Here is a 23,242-nt window from a genome sequence, read left to right on the forward strand (position 1 = left end):
GAAAATTTAACTTATCTCTGAATATAAGCAGGAGATGGTAAAAGGAAAGATAAATTATTGGCTATATTTGACATTCATAAGAGGCCATACCTTTAGCCTTATTTTGAAATGAGGTTATACACATTTCCCCAGTGATACAGTGACAGGCTTGAAAACAAAATACATTCAGCATTCACTTTAATTTTTAATTGTGAACACTGAAACTATGCCTCAGCTTTTCTGATGAAGCATAGGAATTTCTTCATTTGGGGAATTCCATCCCCAAACCTGTAAGTAACTCTGGCTTCTCTGAAACTCTATGACACCTTAGTAAAAAGTTATTTTCAATGCTTACATTTACAAAAGACACCTGACAGTATGTTTATGAAGTTTCAATACCACAAACTTGCTTCTCCCTTGGCATCTAGGTCTTCCCGTCATCAGCTCCTGTGTGGCTCTGCGCATCTTACCACAATATAGAGTCACATTCTTCTCTCCTTAGATGGACATAGAAAGATATACTTGGGGGTGAAAATATGGCCAAAAGATGGCTATGAAAAGAAATGCAGAAAAAAGATTGTGCAGTGGTTACATCTACCTAGTGCCTGCTTTCATCCTAGGGCCCACAGCTACTAGGCCTTCGGCTGGGTTTTTGTTTGTTTGTTTTAATAATTGTTATTCAGAATGGACTTTCTTTGGAACGTGAGACTAAGGTGTGCTCCTAACGTCATCGTATTTTTTCTTTAGTACTTTCTGCTCAGTATCGCAATAAATTCTTCCAGGCTGAATCTGTCTTTCTTCATTTTCTTGCAATACTGACAGAGATGGGTATTTTTACACCTCAGTGTCTTTTTGATCCACCTTTTAGCAGTCATAAATTACAAGATGCTTAGAATATGAGACAGAAGAAGTAAGTTCCTAGACCAACCAGTCTGAGAATGAGTCTGTACATTTAACAGTGTCTGAGTGATTTTGCGGTAAATCAGTCAGGGACACTAGAATAAATTACTTTCACTCCCATCACTGGTGTGGAATCAAGTCAAATCCAGCATGACCAAGTTAGGTAACAAAGGCAGATGGCCCAAACACGAGAAGCTGAAATTTGTCAAGGAACTTCACATATATTTTCTTCTGACTTTTTGGTTTGCCACTCTGTCATTACCTAAAGAAGGCAAAAGAAAGGTAAGCGTAGGAAATAAAGCTTTTGGTGTTTAGAGCAAATGAATGTGTTAAACCCGGAGTTTCAGCTAACAGATTCTTATAACGGTAATGAATATTTTAAGAGCCATTTTTCATCAAGCATTTTCCAGATAAGCTGTTACAATCAAAGTTGCTGTTATTATGTGCTGCCATCCGGTGTCCATTTTGTAGAATGCCAAGCTGATGGCTTTGTTGAGTTTTTGTTTTTGTTTTTTTGTTGTTTTTGGGGGTGTTTTGTTGTTGTTGTTGTTTGGGCTTTGGTTTTGTTTTTGTACTTCTATTTGTCTGCTAGTTTTTTTGCATTTTTCCAACTTCACAATTCAGGATTTGCTTTAGGAAAGTTTTATGAAGTGTTTCACTTGGATAAAATGTCCCACCAATTGCATAAATGGTACATAAATGCCCTCATAGAAATTTAGTTCTCCCTACTTCCCAATTGTAGTTAGCACCCCTTTTCCCCTTAGATGTAATTTGTTTTGTATGTCAAAAGATAAAATAAATACCTGCATTTCTTTTTTTGTTTTGTTTTGTTTTGAGACTGAGTCTCGCTCTGTCACCCAGGCTGGAGTGCAGTGGCGCGATCTTGGCTCACTGCAGCCTCTGCCTCTCGGGATCAATTGATTCTCCTGCCTCAGCCTCCCAAGTAGCTGGGATTACAGGCACCCACCACCGTGCCCATCTCATTTTGTATTTTTAGTATACTGGGTTTCGCCATGTTGACCAGGTTGGTCTCAAACTTCTGACCTCAAGTGAACAACCTGCCTCAGCCTCCTAAAGTGCTGGGATTATAGGTGTGAGCCACCGCACCTGGCCCAACACCTGCATTTCTTGCCTCAGGACTTGTCTCCTGCATGGAATCATTAGGATCAAACCCTTACCTGATTGTTACCTGTAAATTCCTGTGGAAACTGATGGCTGTCTCCCTTACTCTTGGCACTTTGGACTGTCTTACTAAAGTTAGATATTTCCTGAGCTGTCTGTCTTAGTTACCCCTTTAGTCTATCCAATACCTTAATTTTTGTCCCTCTGTGGAAAAAATAGAAAACTATGCTCTCAAAGTTATGATGAAGTGTGGAGGCACTGATTGGTCAATGGGTGAATTTGCCTGCTGACCATCATGGTAGGGGTAGAAGACAGGGATAAAGGGCTTGCAGTTCAGCATTGCGGGACAGGCCAGGTCAGGCTAAGACGTGGCTTCGCTCCAAAGAGAAAGAGATTCTAGTACTTCTCTGACAACCGTTCCTTATCTCCCCCTCTTAGCTCCTCTCATGAGGCTCTCAACTGGCATGCTCAGAGTGACTACAGAGAGAGCTGCATGCCACCTGCTGAGAGACCATGGAGACACTGGAGTGAGCAGAGGCCTGAATCCCATCTTTATGGCTTGTTTTCCCTTGGTTAGGATGCAACCTTACTGGGCTTCAGTTTTCTCTTCTGTAATATGGGGGTATCCTAGACTCATTCAGAAGACTTGGTTTCCATGTTTATTGTCCATCTTCTTGTAGTTAGAGGTAAAATTTTTGAGGAATGTCTTATTTTTCCATCTCTATTCAGCCCTTAGAATTGTGTTTGGCATGTGGTAAATGTTTAATGGAGACATGTGGCCACCTTAGTAATTAAATTACTTAGTGCATATAAAATGCCAGGTGGCATACCTGGAACAGAGCAGAAGCCAGTGCAAGCTCAGGGTGGGAAGCCCTCTGGAGAAAGCTCAGGTATTGGACACTAGAAGCATAAATTAGGAAAAAATATCCTATATCAGAAGTGTTCGATAGTTAAGAAAAAATAATGCTAAGAATACCATATTAAAGTACTAGGAAACTAAGGAACAGAGAAAGGAAAAGAAATTTTTTAGTCCTCATTAATGAAGAACAGCAAACACAGAGCAGAAAAAATCTAGATGTGTGACCCTCCTGAAATGTGAAAGGCCATATACTCTTTTACTCAAAAAATCTTTAATAATCACCTACTAAATGTCAAATCGTATGCCCAGTACTGGAAATGCTCTAAGAGGATAGAGGTGGTTTCTACTTCTTTGTGGGAGCTTGGGGCATGGAGGGACTTCCTAGTGCGAAAACTGTGTTTATCCTAGAAAATAGTCTATTTGCAAAGTTTCATCAGAAACTGCTGGACACACCTATCCTGGCTAAGGCTTTTAAGCTTGTATGAGTTGCCCGCTTCTTGAAATGTCACCTAATACATTGAATAAGAGTCATATATAGTGATTTGGTTGCGTATAGAAAATATCAAATCCTTAAGTCAAGGTAAAACCTTGCCAAGTGATCCTTTGCACACTCCAGAGCTGACAATGCCTTACAAGACAGTCACCATGTTAAAGTAATTGGGTAAAAAAGCTATCCCCCTGATATGCTAAGAACTGTGGGCAACACAATGGGTCAGACATGTCAGAACGGGAAATAGACCGGACAGATATTATAAAGATAATGGCCAAGTTTCTAGAGTACTTTGATCAGAGAGGAAGGTTCAGACCTAAGCCATAGTGAAAAGTTGTTCTCATTAGGTAAACCCTCAGCTACTCCTAGACTACAGGCTTCTGACTCCCTTTCTGGGTTTATGTTCTTTACTGAGTGCAGATGAGTCTACTAATCACAGACCAGAATATTCCCTGGCAGGAAAGAGACAGAGGTGCCACCCGGTTAGGAACACACACCTGTTTCTGGCTTCTAATGAGGAGTCAAATGGTACATCATCTTATTCCTTTGAATCAGTGCAACTTCTAGGGGAAGAGAGCTTGGGAGTGGTGGGCCTTTGCTCAGTCTTTCTAATAAGGATCAGGTAAAGTAGTTAATAACAGAGCCTGGATAGCTGATATCTTGTCTCACACTATGCACACTAGCTTCTATAATTTGAAGATTTCGACCAAAACTACATTGAAATCTGACTTTGAAAATATCCTTAACTAAGGTAGAACTGCTTAATCCTAGGTGTATACCCAAAGAATTATAAATCATTCTGCTATAAAGACACATGTACACGTATGTTTATTATGGCACTATTCACTGTAGCAAAGACTTGGAACCAACCCAAATGTCCATCAGTGATAGACTGGATAAAGAAAATGTGGCACATATACACCATGGAATGCCATGTAGCCATAAAAAAAGGATGAGTTCATGTCCTTTGCAGGGGTATGGATGAAGCTGGAAACCATCATTCTCAGCAAACTAACCCAAGGACAGAAAACCAAACACTGCATGTTCTCACTCATAAGTGGGAGTTGAACAATGACAACACATGGACACAGGGAGGGGAACATCACACACTGGGGACTGTTGTGGGGTGGGGGTCTGGGGGCGGAATAGCATTAGGAGAAATACCTAATGTAGATGATAAATTGATGAGTACAGCAAACCACCATGGCACGTGTATACCTATGTAACAAAACTGCACGTTCTACACGTGTACCCCAGAACTTAAAGTATAATTTAAAAAAAAAGACAGTATATAAAAAAGAAATTATTCTTTGTCCATTGTTGTAAAGTCATAATGTAGTTAGGGCTGGCTTCACCGGTGTGCGTCCAGGGCCCCATGCTCGGAAGGACTCTGCCCTTGATTTAATGCTAGATTGTTACTGTCTTAAAATTCTTCATAATTTTTGGACACGGAATGGTGCATTTTTATTCCGCACTGGGCTCTGCAAATTCTGTACCCAATTATGTTTTTCACTGGCAGATAGGTGTAAACTCATGTCTTTCAGTTATTAAAAAAAATGTGTATTGAGGCCCTAAAAAGTAAATTAAAAAATTTGGATTAAAAAAAACAGATAGCGGCCAGGCGTGATGGCTCACTCCTGTAATCTCAGCACTTTGGGAGGCCGAGGCAGGCGGATCACAAGGTCAGGAGATAGAGACCATCCTGGCTAACACGGTGAAACCCCATCTCTACTGAAAGTACAAAAAATTAGCCAGGCGTGTTGGCGGGTGCCTGTAGTCCCAGCTACTCTGGAGGCTGAGGCAGGAGAATGGCGTGAACCCAGGAGGCGGAGATTTCAGTGAGCGGAGATTGCGCCACTGCACTCCAGCCTGGGTGACAGAGTGAGACTCCATCTCAAAAATAAAAAATAAAAAAAATAAAAATAAAAATAAAAAAAACCAGACAGCATAAAGTAATGAACAGATTATAGGTTTTGGAGCTACAGAAACTGGGTTTAACTTTAAATCTAAGTGTAAGGCGTTAAGTTACCTTTTGAGCCTCATTTTTCGTATTAGTAAACAGAGATGTTAGTACTTTCATCATTTTTGTGTATGAAGCTAAGCACAAACTAGATGATCAGTTTTATGCTAGGTATTCTAAATAATTTATGCGAATTATTATTTTAAAAGAAATCATGGGAAAAAATTTGAGATGAAAAAGGACATCTAAAAGGTTGTCAGCAGCATTATTATTCTTCGTTTTGAAATGAAATTCTTTTCAAGCAATAACACTGATCCCATGGAAAAGCTTTCACTTTTATTCAGAGAAGATAAAGACAGTGTTTATAAATTCCAAACAAAGTAGCACTGTACATAAGGTGTCAGAGCAAGTCATGTTGCTAAGGTTTCGAGACCTGCAGTTCTTACCCTTTTCAGTTTTTTCATCCAATTCACCTAACAGGGACACAGTTCACAGCAGTTCAAAGTCCTCATAAATAACAATGAGATAATTGCGTTTCATGCAACTTCAGCTCTAACCAGTTCCATTTCCAAGTTTAAGGATGGGAAGAGTTTTGCCAGCAAGTTCTATAAATGATCAACATCTGAAACAGATTCAAATCAGAGCCATTTATCCAGGACTCACTATAGATAGGATGCAAATAAGGTATAGTATCTCCTTGTGAGAATATGAAATATATAGTGGGAAATATAATAGGTAGGTTAAATATGGATTCTTCATGCGTGAGGGTGTTCTGTACTCCCTGACCACATATGGTCAAAATAAGGGTGGTGTTAAAAGATGCCCAGACTAGACTTCTAATAATGTTTCTCTTTTTTCCTGTTTGGGGTCATCTATTATTATGACCTGAATGAAGAGAAGGCTATTGCTGCTTCAATTCACTCTGCTGCTGCTGGTACCTAAAAGGAGAAATGGGCACTAGGGCAGAAGGAAACCTCTGTGTGGTTTTCTTTCTGGGTTTTGTTTTTTAATCTTTTCATCATTTAATTGAAAAATTGAGACTCTTCATTTAAAGACAAGTGGGTCCAAGAACACTGTGTTTGTATTTGGAAGTTGAAAAATACACATTGTGCTTCTTGTGTGTCTGCTTATTCTGTTCTTCTTTAACACAATGGTGTATCATTAAGAATGCTCCAGGCATATAAGAGCAACCTAATTCTTTTTGTAAATATTAACCTTACTGAATCAAAGCTGTCCTTTCAATCAAGCTCTTAGTTTCTAAAAGACAAGTGGAAATAAATTACGCAAAGATCTTCAAGTCATTTAAAAAATATTTTGGTGTGGTTTTCTATTGACCTGAATAAAGTCTTTCCATAAACTTTAAAAAAAATCACTTTTGTAAAATGAATTCAACTATTTTGAAGTGAATGTTAAGCTGAAGCAAACTGCAGCAATATGTTCTAATGGGTAGAAACTTATGTATATTAATCTCCTTAGTATCTTTACTATCTACAAAAAAGTGCCTTCATGACATGAACATATGTATATTCTAACTACAGAAGCAATATGTGTTCAATGCAGAAAACTTGGTAAACACCAAGAAATACAAAGGAGACTCAAAAGCCGTGATTTTACCACTTGATTTAACTACTGGCATATCAAGACTTTTTTTCCAGGCCAAATTTCAGTCATCGACTCAATGCATATGTATTTTGTGTCTATTCTGTCCAAGGCACCATGCTAAGCATTGTGGATACCTTTGTAAAGATGAACTGATTTCTACCATCTCGAGGCTCATTTCTTAATGGAGGATAGAGGTGAAATTTATGAAAAATATTTTTTAATTTATCATAAGTGTTATGAGAGGAAGTCGTGGAAGGCACATATGACAAAGCAATGTTTTGACTTCTAATTAATGGAATTAATAATCAGAAGGAGTGTATAGGTGAACAAAGTCCTAGGTAAATAGCACAACATGGTTATAAACCACATGTATTATGGTCTGCATTGAAACCTTCCCACATCAGTATTCTTCTACAGCATAGGGTTCATTATTCCATTATGTGGACCTATTATATGCAATGTATTTAACCAATCTTTGTTTATATTTTATGTATGGAATTAACAAGTAATGATGCAATTAATTTCTATGCACACAGACTCGGCAACTTGTGAGACTATTTCTCTAGAATAAATTTAAATTCATAGGGAATGGACATGTTTAGCCAAAAGATATACACATTTTTAGGGATTTTTAAAAAGCACATTTTCAAATTGCACTCCAGAAAGGAAGCAACAGTCTGCATTCCCACCAATAGTGTATGAGAGAATCTATTTCCTACACCGTGATTATCCCTAGATGTTATCAGATGTTAGTTCTTTTATTCCTTGACAATTTGATGTACAAAGAGGGAAAAAGCATGTCACTATTTTTATTTGCATTTCTTTGATTTCTAGTAAGATTCAACATTATGAAAATATTTTGAATTAAGCAATGACACATGAGGCTGGTTAGTTTTTAAGACTGAAATACACTAAACCAATGAAGAGAAGAAACAATGAAGGAAGGAATAGGTTCTGATTCCTATTTTTACTTTGCTATTTTTGGTTTGCTGTAAAAACATAAACTTTTTATGGGAAGGATGCACATGGATACACAAAAAATGGATTTCTGGTAGTTGAAAAAGATTTTAGGAGGATCTATAAATTAAGAAACTCTTACTATAAATGCTATGCTTTTGAATAATTCCAGAATGTCTTTATTATTACCCAAATTCCATACCACCTATAGATTTTAATAAAGAGGAGACTTTTAGGAAGACTGTTAAAAATAAAGATGGTCTCTACTCATTCCAAATGTTGCTCATACTGTATCTATAAATGATTTCTTCGACTGATAATGCTTTCTTTCCTTTTTATTTTTTTTTTTTCCTAAGGAAAAACTGGTCTACTTCCTGGATTGTTCTTTCTAGTCGAAAAATTGAATTTTACAAAGAATCCAAGCAACAGGCTCTGTCCAATATGGTAAGTAATTCTCTGTTTCTATTGTTAAATATCTTTTCAGAAATATTGTAGAATTAAAAGTTTGGTTTTATCAGGAATCACACTAAAACCTCCAAGCTACCAACATCTGAAAACAGATGGAGAAAATGACTCAATAAACTTTTAATCAGGTGAAGGGAAAATAGAACTTAGTGTCTGTTTTATTAAGTGGTGCATTTGGAGAATAATCACAAAATGAGATGTATGGTGAGCAGCTATGTAGTAATGCGAAGGTAACACTTTAAATTAAGGTGCCATTTATAAATGCCTTATTCTTATTTATGTAATGATCACTAAATGCAGCTACTTGCTCAAATAATGTATTATAAAGTATGTTATAAAATGCATTAGTAATAAATGCTTAACGGATGATACTATGGGAAGCTGTTTTAAAGAATATTATAAGACGTAAATCGTATTAAACCATGTATGTGCATCTTTAATACATGAATTTAAGTTGTTATCTAGCGTGCTATAAAGTGCTTCAGACATTAATAAATAATAATAAACTGTTTATAAATGGCACCTTAATATAGGGTATTACCAATGAGGAAACACTCTAAATTAGCCAAGTGATTTTTTATCTTAGTTTAACTGTGACGTTCACTATATCCAGCTAACCTTTTTGAATATTTCTATCACTCCATCTGATGGAGCTAATACAATTTCTGTATCCTGTAGTTATTACAAAGTGAAATTTGTAGGGTTTCTTCCTTGTACCTGGAGGAGGGCCTCACATATGCCTGCAAAGATTTGACAGTGATAGTAAGTAAGAGCAATTCGGAGCCAGTTACTGGGGCAATTCAAGCTCAAAACCTTACTGCCCAAGCACAAGAGCTGCCACAAGATGTAGGAGACAGTGGGCAGGCAACATATCTGACAGCCTCCTGATTAGGAAGGACTCCGGGCAGGAACTAACCTGCCACAGCCCATCGGCCTGATGGATGACAAGGAAAGGGGTCGCCTGGCAGGAGTTACCCACAATGAACTAATTTATATTTGGCAGGTAATGAAACGATGGGAAGTTCTTTGCTCTCCAGCCACTAGTTGTGTTTGCTATGTAATCCTCTTTAAATAGAAAATAGAAAATCATTTTCTAGGAGATTTTTCTTAAAAGAAGATTTTAGTAAGAACAAAAGGTAGCATTTGGCTTGCTTCTGATAACCACAGTAGCCTTTATCCCCAAGTGGCTTGCTGAGTTTGGAGTCTCAGTGCTGTCCGATCTGTAAACTAATTAGGAATAAATTAAAAATATATCTCAGTCCTTTGTATTTTTAATTTAAACTGCCTCAGAAATTTGTTTTAGGGTTTTATTTTTGGCTGCAGTAAGGTCTTTTTAAGGAAAATTAGGTACCCCTAAGGGCCAGGCACAAAACAACTACCATCCACTTGCAGGTCCTTTGTCTTCCCTTTGAATGAGCTCTAAGTGGGGAGTCAGGAGGGGAGGAAAGTCGCTGGCCTTGCTGTGTTTGGCTGCTGAAAAGATGATCTTCCCCTGCTGAGTGAGAAGAATTCCACTGGGAGGAGAGTTTATGCGAATGTGTGGGATAATGGGAGAGAGAAAATTCCATATTTTAAGGCATTTGGTTTATTTTTATTTTATTATTTTAATCTGTTTGTACCATGAGGTATAATTATCAGCTGTTAAATTTTATACAGGTGAAAGAAAACTCCCTTTTTGATTGCAGGCAAACCTTGCAAGTTAGCTCACTAATTGCATGCCTCTCGTTCAACCTTCAGAACTGTTGTAAATTGACAATAGACTTGACTTGTAGAAGAAATTTGTTAACGTTTTCCTGGCAGTCCTTATTTATTACTTCTGGCCCCATTTTTAATGCTCTTATGGTTTCTACCAGGCACTCATTGTCTTCAAAGTCAATTCAGGGCAGGAATAACTGTGTTTTGTGGTAATGGGTAAGAGAATTACAGATTCATGTTTGTGCTGCATGAATTGACTTGCTAGTCAACTTCTTGGATCCATTTCTAACTCAGTATTAAAGGCCTAGTGGGATAGCCCACATTTACCAGTTCCAGTCTTAGAGAAACGATACAACGATTGCCAGGCCTTGATTAAAGATGCTGTGGTTTTATTTTGAAAGAGGTTTATGCTCAAGTTTCTGAATTTCTCTTGCACCCCCTTAAGACTTGTTCTAGTGTTGCTCATTGTGCTTCTGGAAAAAAGTCTGCCCTTCCCCCCTAGGGGTCAAGACAAGCTGCCTGAGTGAGTGCAGAATGTGATTTAAAAGAATAAATGGTATTTTAGTCTTTATACAAATGATCTTTAAGTGTTAATGCAGCAGTGAGACAAGGCAACAAAACCAGCCAGAGCAGTTTTGAAGTTGGACTCTAGGGGATGTAATTCCTTTTTATTTTTAATACCACTTATTAGCTGATAACATTACTCACTTCTTTGAGCTTCAGAATCCTTACCTGTGAAATGGGCATAGTGATACCTGCCAACAGAATTAGTAAGGAATGAAATTAATTAGTAAAAACAAATACATAATGACCAAAAAAATTATTGTGCTTTATTATATCATATGCTATTAAATACAGAAATATAGCATATTCTATAGTACACAATATAGAGTATAATTATATTATTACATTAGTTATCTACTTGACCTGATTCAGACATTTATAGAAGAGAGAATATACTAATTCAAGAAACTCCATCATGCATGACCTCCAAAAGAATGTATCCAGAAGTAGCATAAAATGCTGTCTCAGAGCAATGACTAATACTGAAAATAAAGCCATCCATCCATTTAGGGCTCTAGATGTTAACCTCCTGAATGTCCATACGAAGTTTCCCATGCCCCCATCTTCTTCCTTTGGCTCTTACCCTTACTGTTTTCACATTTAATACAGCATGTTACAACGTATTGTGCCTGACCCCACATTCTGTGTTTGGCTACTTTCCTTTCTCACTGAAGTTCTTCCAGTTCATATCTGTCTTACTCAGGACTGCTACATCAAAGTACCAAAGGCTGGGTGGCTTAAACCACACACATTCATTTGTCCCAGTTTTGGAGGCTGGGAAGTCCACGATCGAGGCACAGGTGTATCTGGTGTCTGCTGAGGTCCTGCTTCCTCATTTGCATCTGTCCTGTCTTCTCACTGTATCCTCACATGGCAGAGGGCAGAAAGTGAGAGAGCAGACATTCATGTCTTTTCACATAAGGCCACTAATCCCATTCATGAGGGCTCCACCTTTATGATCTAATTACCTCCCAAAGGCCCTACCTCCTAATGGCATCACACTGGGGTTTAAGGTTTCAACACAGGAATTTTAGAGTAACACAAACATTCAATCCATAACAATATCCAAGTCACATTTTTATCAAAAGCAGCCTTACTGTGCAAATAAGCACAGAATCACTTTGCTTATTTTCATAGAGATTCATAGGTTCCTCGGTGAGTTAGTAAAGGAGAAGGAAGAATGACCTATTCTGTTCTTGTTTTATGAAAAGGACATTAAATCGTAACTGACCACCTATTATCATCAGCATTTTATAACAGAAAGGACATTATAAAATACCCAATCCAAAACATAGAAAGGATAAAACTATCAGAATAAAAGACACTCTTTACTAAAAAGAAAACTGTCCCCCTTATTTGCCTAACATACTCTCTCTTTTGCTCATCAGGGCAGGTGGATTGGGACTGGCTGGTCCTCCAGTGAGGAGGAAAACCACTCGTGTCCCTAGATCCAGATGTCCTGAATTATGAAGGAAAGGATGGTGTTCGTATTCTCATATTTTTAATGTATTTTTATTTATAACTTACTTAAAATCTTTAAAATATTATAAAATAATGCAGAAACCGTTTTAAGTAAAATGTATAAAACATCTATGTGTATTTTTAATAGGTATCAATCAATCACCTACATAAGCACTACCTAGGACGAGTTATAGACCCTGCCAGCCCTGCAGAAGCCCCAACCCTTATCAGTTGTCCCTTTGTCATCATAGCCTCTTCCCTTCTCTGGAGTTAGCCACGAGCCCGCGTTATAGTCATTATTTCATTGCCTTTCATTATTTTTGAACCTATTGCTATATACCTTAAAAATATAATTTAGGTGTTTCTTAATTCATATAAATGGAATCCTAGTGTATGTTTCTTTTGTTTCTTGCTTCTTTCACTAAGCATTTCTTGCTTTTTCTGTCCTTTAATATTTTATCATTCCATTTTTTTCTTTTCTCTACTAGTTTGGGAGGATACACTTTGTTTCTGCTCTGTTAGTATAGTTAGCCTGGGATTATAGCATTAGTACTTATCAACAAATAAAGCTAGTGTGAGACCCTTTACCTTCTACGAAGATATTACCTTAGAATATTTTTAATCAATTTATCCCTTTCTCAATGTATATGTTATTACCATCTGGTGTTTTAATTTTTTTAATACCACCAGACATTATTCTCTTTTATGGAGTCAATGTTTGTTTACATTTGCCTAATATTTGCCACGTTCTTTGCTATTTATTTCTCCATGAACCTTGGACTTGCTTTCTAGGATCACTTTTTCTTCTGCTTGAAATATATTCTGAGAAATTCCTGTGCTAAGGGTCTTGCAGGGACAATCTATCTCATAGTCTGCTTATTTGAAACAAATCTCTATTTCTTCCTCATCCTACAAATATATATTCTCTTTGAATATAGAATTTTTAGTTGGTAGTCATTTTCAGTCAGCATGTCAAAAATATTATTACACTGTCTTCTGTCATCCATTCTTACAATCAAATCACCTGTTAATATAACTGATCTTTTCTGATTGCTCATAATATTTTTCTCATTACTTTTGTTTTTCTACAGTTTCACCATGATGCATAGAGATGTCAGCTTCTTTTTATTTTTCCTGCCTGGATTGTTATGCTGCTTAAAATTATTGATTGCTCTCATTAATATATTTCAGAAAATTTCCAATAGCTATCTTTTTTTTTGAGATGAAGTCTCACTCTGTCACCTAGGCTAGAGTGCAGTGGTATGATCTTGCTCACTACAACCTCTGCCTCCCATGTTCAAGAATTCTCAGCCTCAGCCTCCAGAGTAGCTGGGATTACAGACACACACCACCATGGCCGGCTGATTTTGGTATATTTAGTAGAGATAGGGTTTCACTATGTTGGCCAGGCTGGTCTTGAATTCCTGACCTCAAGTGATCCACCTGCCTCAGCCTCCCAAAGTGCTGGGATTATAGGTGTCAGCCACCGCTCCAGGCCCAATGGCTATCTTTTCAAATGTAGCCCCTTTTACATTCTCTCTCTCATTTCTTTCTAAACCTTCAGTTAAACCCATGTTAAATTTCTCACTGTATTCTCTAAATGCTTTACACTCTTATTTTTCTTATACTTTTGTCTTTCTGAGCTGCACTGCAAATAATTTCTCTTTAGGTATCTTCCAGTTCTTCATTCTCCTTTCATAATGAACAATAAGCTTTTAATTTCAATTATTGTAATTTTTATTTCTAGAAGTTTGTTTCTTTTAAAAATGTACTATGTATATTTTTAGAGTTAATTTTTTCCTGTAGGTATTTTTTAAGACTCTATTTTATTTTGTTATAACTAGGAGGCATAGTTGTTTTATAATCTGTATTTTGTGATTCTAACATCTAAATTTGTGTCAGTATGTTTCTGCTGGTTCTTACTTACATTGCTTTGTTTTCTTGTGTGTCTGGTTATCTTTGACTGTGTGCTAATCATTGTTATTGAAATATTATCACGGGAGGCACCCTGAGGCCTAAGATAAATGTGTCCTACTCCAGAGTATTTTAGATTTTTCTCAAGAGATTTGGGACATTCCCAGAGACTGACTATCTCAATCTAAATTAACAGTATAAAACTCTCCAATTATGTCTACATAATAGGAGGGCCATAGCTATCCTGCCACTTCTCAGGGACAAGATTGTGCCTCACTTTTTCTTATTTTCTTATTTTACATTGCTCATCTACCAAAACAGTCTTCTTTATATTTCCTTCGGTTTGGAGAAAGGCCACAAGTTTAATATTGGTTCTCCCTTATTCTTTATAACACTTTGGCCAGGACCTTCCTCGATTGTTCTGGGTTTGATTGACCAAAGCTCAAATGTGTAGCATCAACAAATGACCTCAGGAAAAATGCAGTTATGTTACTTTGATATTCAGCTTCCCTCACTGAATTTATATTCCCACCCCTAAAAAATATTTACGGTGGCGGTCCCACTGTCTTTTCAGACTTTCAATTCTTTTAAGGGGTAATTTTAAAAAGAAATATTTTATCCAGCATTTTTATTGTTTTCAGTGGGAGAGTTGATCCAAAAACATAGCTTCTCATTACAATCTACCTCACTTTAATTTAAGTATGCATTTGGTTAATCAAGTTTGTGCTATTTATATAAATCTTGGTGGGAAAAGTCTTCATAAGAATATGTATTGAAATTCTACAATGAACAGCTTGCTCGTTAGGGCTACATATAAGGCATAGATATATAATCAAGATATAGTCTTTGCCTTATAAAATCTCTGCCAAAAAATAGGGTGAGATGAAATAAGAAACATAGTAGAGTTTTTTTTTTTTTTTTCCTGAGATTTTGAAGAAGGCAAGCTCACATCTGTGAAAGATTTGAATTGGGCCTTGTAGGACAGTTATAATTTGAATATGTGGAGATTTGTAGGGAGGGAGTGCAGGGGGATAAAAAACATGAACAATGGCATAAAACTGAGAATGGGCAGAGTCTGTGCACAACAAGGAGAAATGAATTTTTATTTTGGTTTGAAGATAGGATAAAAGAAAAGGATTGAGAAGAGTATCATGGCCTGAGATTTGCTGTGAGTGACAAATTTTTAATAAGTTGTGTTAGCATTCTCCAGGTGTCTTCATTCTGGAATAATCTGTCATGGCTATTGTTTTAACAAACATATACTGAACAGCAGTACTAGTCAGTGGTTTGTGTCTTAAAAGAGCCAGGCCTATTGTAGGGCCAAAGCAAGAGAGGATGCTCATTCTTCAAGGATCTTCATTTCATTTACTGCAGAAGTGAAAACTTTTTCCTCAAAAGCACCTACACTAGTGTTTGTTTCATCTGGTGCTAAAGAAGTACTAGAGAATCAGGAGTTGTCTGTTTGATTTATCTTCTCAGGCCTTGACTCACACTCCTTGTATTTTTCAGATACACTTTCCTATTTTAGTATCAGTGAAGTATTTCAATTGACTCTAGCACTTCGTCGTTTGCAGCTTGAGTCCTAAGTACCTGCTGTACTTTGTGATTTTAGAGCTTCTGCTTGATGTGTTCAGGAGGCACCTGACCATGTGCATGGGATTTGGCAAATCTCCATTTTTGGTTAAACAAAACCCATTTGATGGATTGCATCATAGAGAAGAAGCTCTGCAATTTAGAACATCCATTCATTTATTCTATCAACAGTTAACAACTCCTACCAGGTGTCACATAATTTTTTTCTTTTTGTTTTGTTTTGTTTTTACCTTAGGGGCAACAGAAATATTCAAATGAATAGTATATGATCCCTGCTCTTAAAGTATTCACAATATGGTAAAAGAGAGGCCGGGCGCGTTGGCTCACGCTTGTAATCCCAGCACTTTGGGAGGCCGAGGCGGGCGGATCACGAGGTCAGGAGATCAAGACCACGGTGAGACCCCGTCTCTACTAAAAATACAAAAAATTAGCTGGGCATGGTAGCAGGCGCCTGTAGTCCCAGCTACTCGGAGAGGCTGAGGCAGGAGAATGGCGTGAACCCGGGAGGCGGAGCTTACAGTGAGCCAAGATTGCGCCACTGCACTCCAGCCTGGGCAACAGAGCGAGACTCCATCTAAAAAAAAAAAAAAAAATGGTAAAAGAGACATAATTTTATATAGGTTTATTATAATAAAACCATGACTAAAGTGTTAAAAAAAATTAGACAACATCCTGTGGAACCATAGATTTAGCTATAGGTAGTCTTTTTCCAGAGAAATTATTGTTGTAAGTAATGTTCAGCTTAGGTATCTCTCCTTTTGTTCAAATATTACTGTTTGATATTATTATATCAAATATTATTGAGCATCTCTTATGTTTAAGTCACTATGATAGGTGTTTAAGTCACTATGATAGGCGTTCTGAAAGATAAAAAATGAACCAGACTGAAACAAATAGAAAGTATGGCCTTAGATTGAGTATAGTGAAAAAATGGATGTTGGTAGTTGTCCTAAAATGGCATGAACAGAGACATGGGGTCATTTTATGATAACTGAGAGAAGAGTGTGATTGCTTCCATTTGGATAGGATTTAAAATATATTCATGGAGGAAGTGACATTTGAGCACATTTCTGAAGGATGAATAGGATTTTGATGTAAAAGGGGGCAAAAGGTATTTTATGTACTAATAAGAGAGTAATTAATAGTGAAATATGGAAAATTCTTTTTTTTATTTTACAGACGTATATTGATCTCTTGCCTTCTTCCATGCACTGTGTACTAGTCACTGTTCTTGAAATGTTTTAATGGGGGTTCCCTGAGGCCTAGAGTGAATATTTCCTAGTCCAGACTATTTTGTGTTTCTTCTGTAAGTTGCCTGGGAGTGAGGAATAGCTTCAAACTAAGTTGAGGAACAGCATTGTGGAACAGCAAGCAGTGTAATTTGGTTAGAAAGTCAGTGTGGAACTGGTTTATGAAAGACCTTGAACAGGCTTGGGAGAAGAGATCATTTCATTCTGTAGGTAATGTGGAGTTTTTGTAACCAATATGAAATATTCTCAAATTAAGAAAGACTCAGAGTTTTCAGAGACATGTTTGGGGAATTGATATATATATCAGTTGCCTATAAAATTGTCTCTTAATTTTGTGTATATATATATATATATATATATATATATATATATATAACTTAAAAACACATGCAGGACTTGGTAAATTATCTGAGAGACATGTTCTAGAAATTTATGCAAATAGATGTGAGCAATAAGGCCTGAGCTCTTACGACAGAGAAAATTGTAAAACGGCTGTTTGTCATCATTTTGGCTCAATGCATTTAGTAAATCACAGGACATCTTTTCACTGACAAAATATTTTGATATTCTCATATGTCTCTGACCTCCAACAGTATGGTCATTTCTAAAGAAGTTCTAGTGCAAAGAGAACAAGCAGAGCTATCCATCTAAGGAGAGCTAAAAACATGCTGTCCCAAGAACTAGGTGTGTCACCATGTCAGTGAGCACCGGTTGCAAACCTACTGGTGCTTTCATCTGACTCCAGAATATCTGTTTAGTGTCACACCCTACTTAAACAAATGCATCGTGTAAAGTCTTTCTACTAACAATCAGATGCTGTGGAATTCATTCTCATCAATTAGATGGATGAGAGCCACCGTTTCTATTATATTCATCACATACTGCTCAGAAAATTTAGTGTCACTTTTGAAATAAATTCAAAAACATTGTAAACATTTTAGGGAATATTTTCCCCCTAAAATTGTGTGGTTCTAAAGCCAGTATATTCAATAGAAAGCCTATATGTTGGCTGTGTAAGGGACTTTTTTGTTACTCTTATGTTTTTTATTTTACATTGTACTAATATGTATTTTTAATCAGAGCCAACAACTGGCAATTTTTACTTTTTAAAAATTATATTTTTGGGTTTTACATTTAAGTCTTTAATCCATCTTGAGTTGATTTTTGTATATGGTGTAAGGAAGGGGTCCAGTTTCAATTTTTTGCATATGGTTAGCCAGTTCCCCCAGCACCATTTATTAAATAAACTATAAAAACCCTAGAATGAAATCTAGGCAATACCATTCAGGACACAGGCACAAAGATTTTATGATGAAAATGCCAAAAGCAATTGCAATAAAAGCAAATAGTGACAAATGGGGTCTAATTAAAGAGCTTCTGCCCAGCAAAAGTAACTATCATCAGAGTGAACAGACAACTTTCAGAATGGGAGACAATTTTTGCAATCTATTCATCTGACAAAGTTCTAATATCCAGAGTCTATAAGGAACTTAAACAAATGTACAAGAAAAAACAAACAACCCCATTAAAAAGTAGGCAAAGGACATGAACAGACACTTCTCAAAAGAAGACATACATGCGGCCAAAAAAATATGAAAAAAAGCTCAACATCATTGATCATTAGATAAAAGTAAATCAAAACCACAATGAGATACCATCTCACACCAGTCAGAATGGCGATTACTAAAAAGCCAAAAAACAACAGGTGCTGGCGAGGTTGCAGAGAAAAAGGAACACTTTTGCACTGTTGATGGGAGTGTAAATTAGTTTGATCATTGTGGAAGACACTGTGGTGATTCCTCAAAGACGTAGAGACAGAAATATTATGTGATCCAGCAATCCCATTACTGAGTATATACCCAAAGGAATATCAATCATTCTATTACAAAGATACATGCACGTGTATGTTCATTGCAGCACTGTTTACAATAGCAAAGACATGGAATCAACCTAAATGCCTATCAATGATAGACTGGATAAAGAAAATGTGGTACATATAGACCATGGAATACTGTGCAGCTACAAAAAGGAATGAGATCATGACCTTTGCAGGGACATGGATGGAGTGGAAATCATTATCCTTAGCAAACTAACACAGGAACAGAAAAACACACTTATAAGTGGGAGCTGAATGATGAGAACACATGGATAGAGTGTGGGGAACAACAAATACTGGGGCCTGCTGGAGGTGGGTTGTGGGGAGAGGGAGAGCATCAGGAAGAATAGCTAATGGATGCTGGGCTTAATACCTTGGTGATGGGATGATCTGTGCAGCAAACCACCATGGCATACGTTTAACTATGTAACAAACCTGCACATCCTGCACATGTACCCTGAACCTAAAAGTGGAAGAAAAACATCGTATTTTTAAAAGGTACAATGTGACGTTTTGATGCATGTATACATTGTTGAATGATTAAATCAAGCTATTAACATTTCCATTACCTAATTTTTTGTGTGTAATGAAAACATTTAAAATATAATTAGTGATTTTTAAGTATATAGGATGCTATTAATTATACTTACCATGCTGTACAATGGATCTCTAGAATTTATTATTCTTGTCTAATAGAATTTTGTACACTTTGAGCAACATCTCCCCATACCCTTCCCCCAAACCCCCAGGCCCTGGTAAGTACTATTCTACTCTCTGCTTCTATGAGTTTGACGTTATAAAAATTTTACTTTTAATAACAGAAAACTTTTCCAAGGCATTTAATGAACTATTAACTTTTCCAAACCACTCATTCAGCCATAATCTTGAAAGCAAAAATGGGCAACATAAAAGGCCTCATTAAAATAATTTGTTTTCAGCCTGGCCCACATATCGAGACCCTGTCTCTACAAAAGTTATTTTAAAAGATTAGTTGGGTGCGGTGGCCTACGCCTATAATCCCAGGACTTTGGGAGCCCAAGGCAGGCAGATCACCTGAGGTCAGGAATTTGAGACTAGCCTGTCCAACATGGAGAAACCCCATCTCTACTAAAAATACAAAATTTAGTTGGGTGTGGTGGCGCACACCTGTAACCTGAGCTACTTAGGAGGCTGAGGCACAAAAATTGCTTGAACCCAAGAGGTGGTGGTTGCAGTGAGCCGAGATCCCATCACAGCCCTCCAGCCTGGGTGATAGAGTGAGAGTCTGTCTCAAAAAAACAAAACAAAACAAAAAGCCATACATGGTGGTCATGCACTTGTAAGTCCAGCTACTTGGGAGGCCGAAGCAGGAGGATCACTTGAACCCAGGTGTTTGAGGCTGCAGTGAGCTATGATTAAGTCACTGCACTACAGCCTAGGCAATAGAATGAGACTGTCTCTAAAAAAAAAATAAAAAATAAAATAAATAATAATTTGTTTACTTTTAAAAAATATTGTTTACTTTCCATATGAGTAATGAACACACACATTAATTAAATAATGCAGTATATCTAATGCTCATTCACTGTAGTATGACTTTAACAACAAAATGAACTTATCTATGGAGGGAAAATGATGTGATTTAGCAAAAAGATGAAAATAGTTTCAATCAGAAAGCTATTCATGAATTATTGAGTATTCCGTGCAAAATGAATATGGAATGATTTTATCTTTGTAGAGTGAGTATTGAGCCCTTATTCAGACCCCTGCTTAAGAAGATCGTGAAAAAATGGAGGGGCAAACAAAAGATCTATCAGCCTTAGACTAATGAAGGCATTTTAAAATCTCCGTTTGATCATTTAATTCTCATAATAGTAGTACTCTTGTCACATCAGCATGGTTATCATTGATGCAGTATGTTAGTATAGCTGTAGATTGCACCATCATATGGCCTCATCATACATTTAATGATTAGAAAAAAAAGTTACAGTTCAAAATCTGGAGGATAATGGGTAGAGATGGAAATACAGAGAAGAAAAAAAGGAAATTAAAGTTCAGTGTTTTATTAATGTAAACTTCGGAAGGAAAAAAATCAAGTGATCGATATTGCTATAAATGAAGCCATGTTCTCTGGTTATACTTTTTTTCTAGCTTTGGCCATTAACTATAATAAATTCTGTATCTTACATAATTTTTAATAACCACAAAAATCCATGAAATTGACAGGATTCTTTATAAATGGATCAGAGCTTACTGTCCCTCAATAAAACTCACCTTAGGCTCTCTCTGAAAACTATTTTAATTATGAAGCTTGTCTCTCTGTGGTTTATCATTTTGGTCAATGAAATGCATCTGTTTTGGAGCTTGCATTTCTCTAGGATAAAATGAGCTTTTACCCCACAGTGCATTTTTTAATTTATAGAGTATATGTATAGTCTTTCTTAAAAATTCACTACTAAATTGAAATGCTCTGAGAAGCAGTATCACATTAGGTAGAAACAAGGGCTTTCAAGTCAGATCACCTGGGTTAGGAATCCTAGGTTCGTATTTTACTTGCTGCTCTAGTTTATTTTCAAATATTAATGATAAATTTATTTTCACATATTTCTTGGCTATCTCAACTGCAATATGAGATTAACAAGGGTGACTATCGCATAGAACTATATGTGAGAAAATTGATGCAATGTGCCTCACACAGAGCAAACATAATAAATCTTAACTGTATTTATCGTTGTCGTTATTACTACATGAAGCGATAGAGTATAGTGGTTAGGAGTAGTGGCAGATGAGGGAAGGGTAAAGGGAGAATGTGGGAAAGATCTGCATGTGCCTAGAAGTCTTTGCGCTCACATTCCAGTGGTGAGCATAAATAATTGGCCACATTCTGATGCAAATGGGGCTAGGAATAAAGTCTTCAGCTGGGGAGCTGCTTCCCAGTGACAACTCAAGGCACTTGAAGAGGGAGCACAGCACACATTTTGGTGGAGAACGATTCACCTCTGCCACAGCGAGAGCAACATCAGTTGTCTCAATCCTGGTTTTCTGGAAGACAAAGCCTGAACTAAGAGCCCGGCTTTATCTGGGAGGTACAAATCCAGGACAAGAGAGTGAAGTGAAAAGGAAGTCAGGCCAGAAATGATGGGCGGTGGTACAGGGATGTTACCATGTTGGCTCCCCACTACAATGAGCTTCAAAGAGACAGAGAGAAAAAGGGCTGCAGTACACTGGTGAAAGCTTAAAGCAATCTGTGGGAGGAAGGGAGCAGAAAAAGGAAAAGGAATTTATCTCCCATATTTCTTCCCATTTCCCGCACTTTTCCCATTTCCTGCACTTTTGGTTAAAGTTCACCACCCAGAGTCTTCACTTGCCTGCATCAGTTGGACCTGCCTCAGCCATGGGAGGCTACTCAGAAAGCCAAGTGCCACATCCTGCAAAGTGGCATTTCATCTAAAGTAGGAAGTGGTGGAAGGAGCCAAAGGCCCTTCTATAATCTGGCAGCCTGGGGGGAAAGTCTGGTATTCCAAGAAGATGACTGGTCATTCTCAAGAGGTGGACTGCATTGCCCAGGCAGGGCTGGTCACCTACAGGGACAGCTGAGGTTGACTGAGTGGATGGCAGCCTAAGAGGAAACTCTGAGGAGGCACCTGAGACATCAAAAGTGTACCAGAAGTATTCACCTTGCAGAAGTAAATTACCTTTTTAATGTAAATGTAAAACTATCTCAGTTGAGAAATATAATCATTATATTTATTCCAGCAAGATTTTGATTCAGAAACAAATACAATAGGTGCTCATTTCTTGAAAAGTGTAGAATACTTTCTCCTCAAAAACAAACAAAAAGCACATAACATTCTAGTGCCCACAATCACTAACAAAGGTTTATTTTTCTGAAAATGTGGTTTGATTTGGTCATGTAATATACTGAGAAATTTCACTGTAGAAACAATTTCTGTTATTATTAACATCATTTATATTCATATACATAAAACCCACATCTTATAATCAAAGTATCCTCTTTTATGTTGACAGGGGCCATACTTTAGACATTAATAAGATCAGGTATCCATTCAGCCCTCTTTCCTAAATCATTTTGCCCAAATGAGAATATATAAATGAGTTTTATCCTCCTCCATGAACCATTTTCCAGAATCAAAACCAGTTATGTGATAAAACTTAATTCCTCTAAACAGATTTTGTGTTTCGTGTTTCAAAATGATAAGGACAATCTGAGTCTATATTCTGGAATAGCAATTAATCCAAAATAAAAAATGGCGCTAATAACCTATTTCATAAAATCTGAGCTTTGTCTCTCTTTTTGAACCACATCTAGTAATAAGGGTAAGAGGCTGTGCGGCCAAATGATTTGTGGCCTGCGTATATGCCCAATCTTCATCATGGAAGCTATCATCAAGCTAAAGAGCATCTGGCCTTTGATATTTTCTTAATATACATTAAAAAACTATGGACCCCAAATATCCCATAAAGAAAAATGGGAAACTTAATCCCACAGGTTTAATCTAAGTCAGAGAAAAAAGTATTACAGAGAAAATACTCTGTTAGCTATTATTGGGAAACG

At 37.0% G+C, this 23,242-nt stretch overlaps 1 protein-coding gene across 6 annotated transcripts in view; it reads left to right on the plus strand.

Moving 5' to 3' along the window:
* ARHGAP15 (Rho GTPase activating protein 15) overlaps nucleotides 1-23,242 on the plus strand; it is a 638,954-nt gene that overhangs the window by 94,545 nt on the left and 521,167 nt on the right. For all 6 annotated transcript variants that reach the window (XM_055261923.2, XM_055261924.2, XM_063631362.1 and 3 more), the window contains one exon: nucleotides 8,226-8,313. In XM_055261923.2, coding sequence (XP_055117898.1) covers nucleotides 8,226-8,313 — 88 coding nt within the window. The remainder of the gene's footprint in view (nucleotides 1-8,225; nucleotides 8,314-23,242) is intronic.

This window comes from Symphalangus syndactylus, chromosome 22, assembly GCF_028878055.3.
Source record: "Symphalangus syndactylus isolate Jambi chromosome 22, NHGRI_mSymSyn1-v2.1_pri, whole genome shotgun sequence".
Classification (NCBI taxonomy): domain Eukaryota; kingdom Metazoa; phylum Chordata; class Mammalia; order Primates; family Hylobatidae; genus Symphalangus; species Symphalangus syndactylus.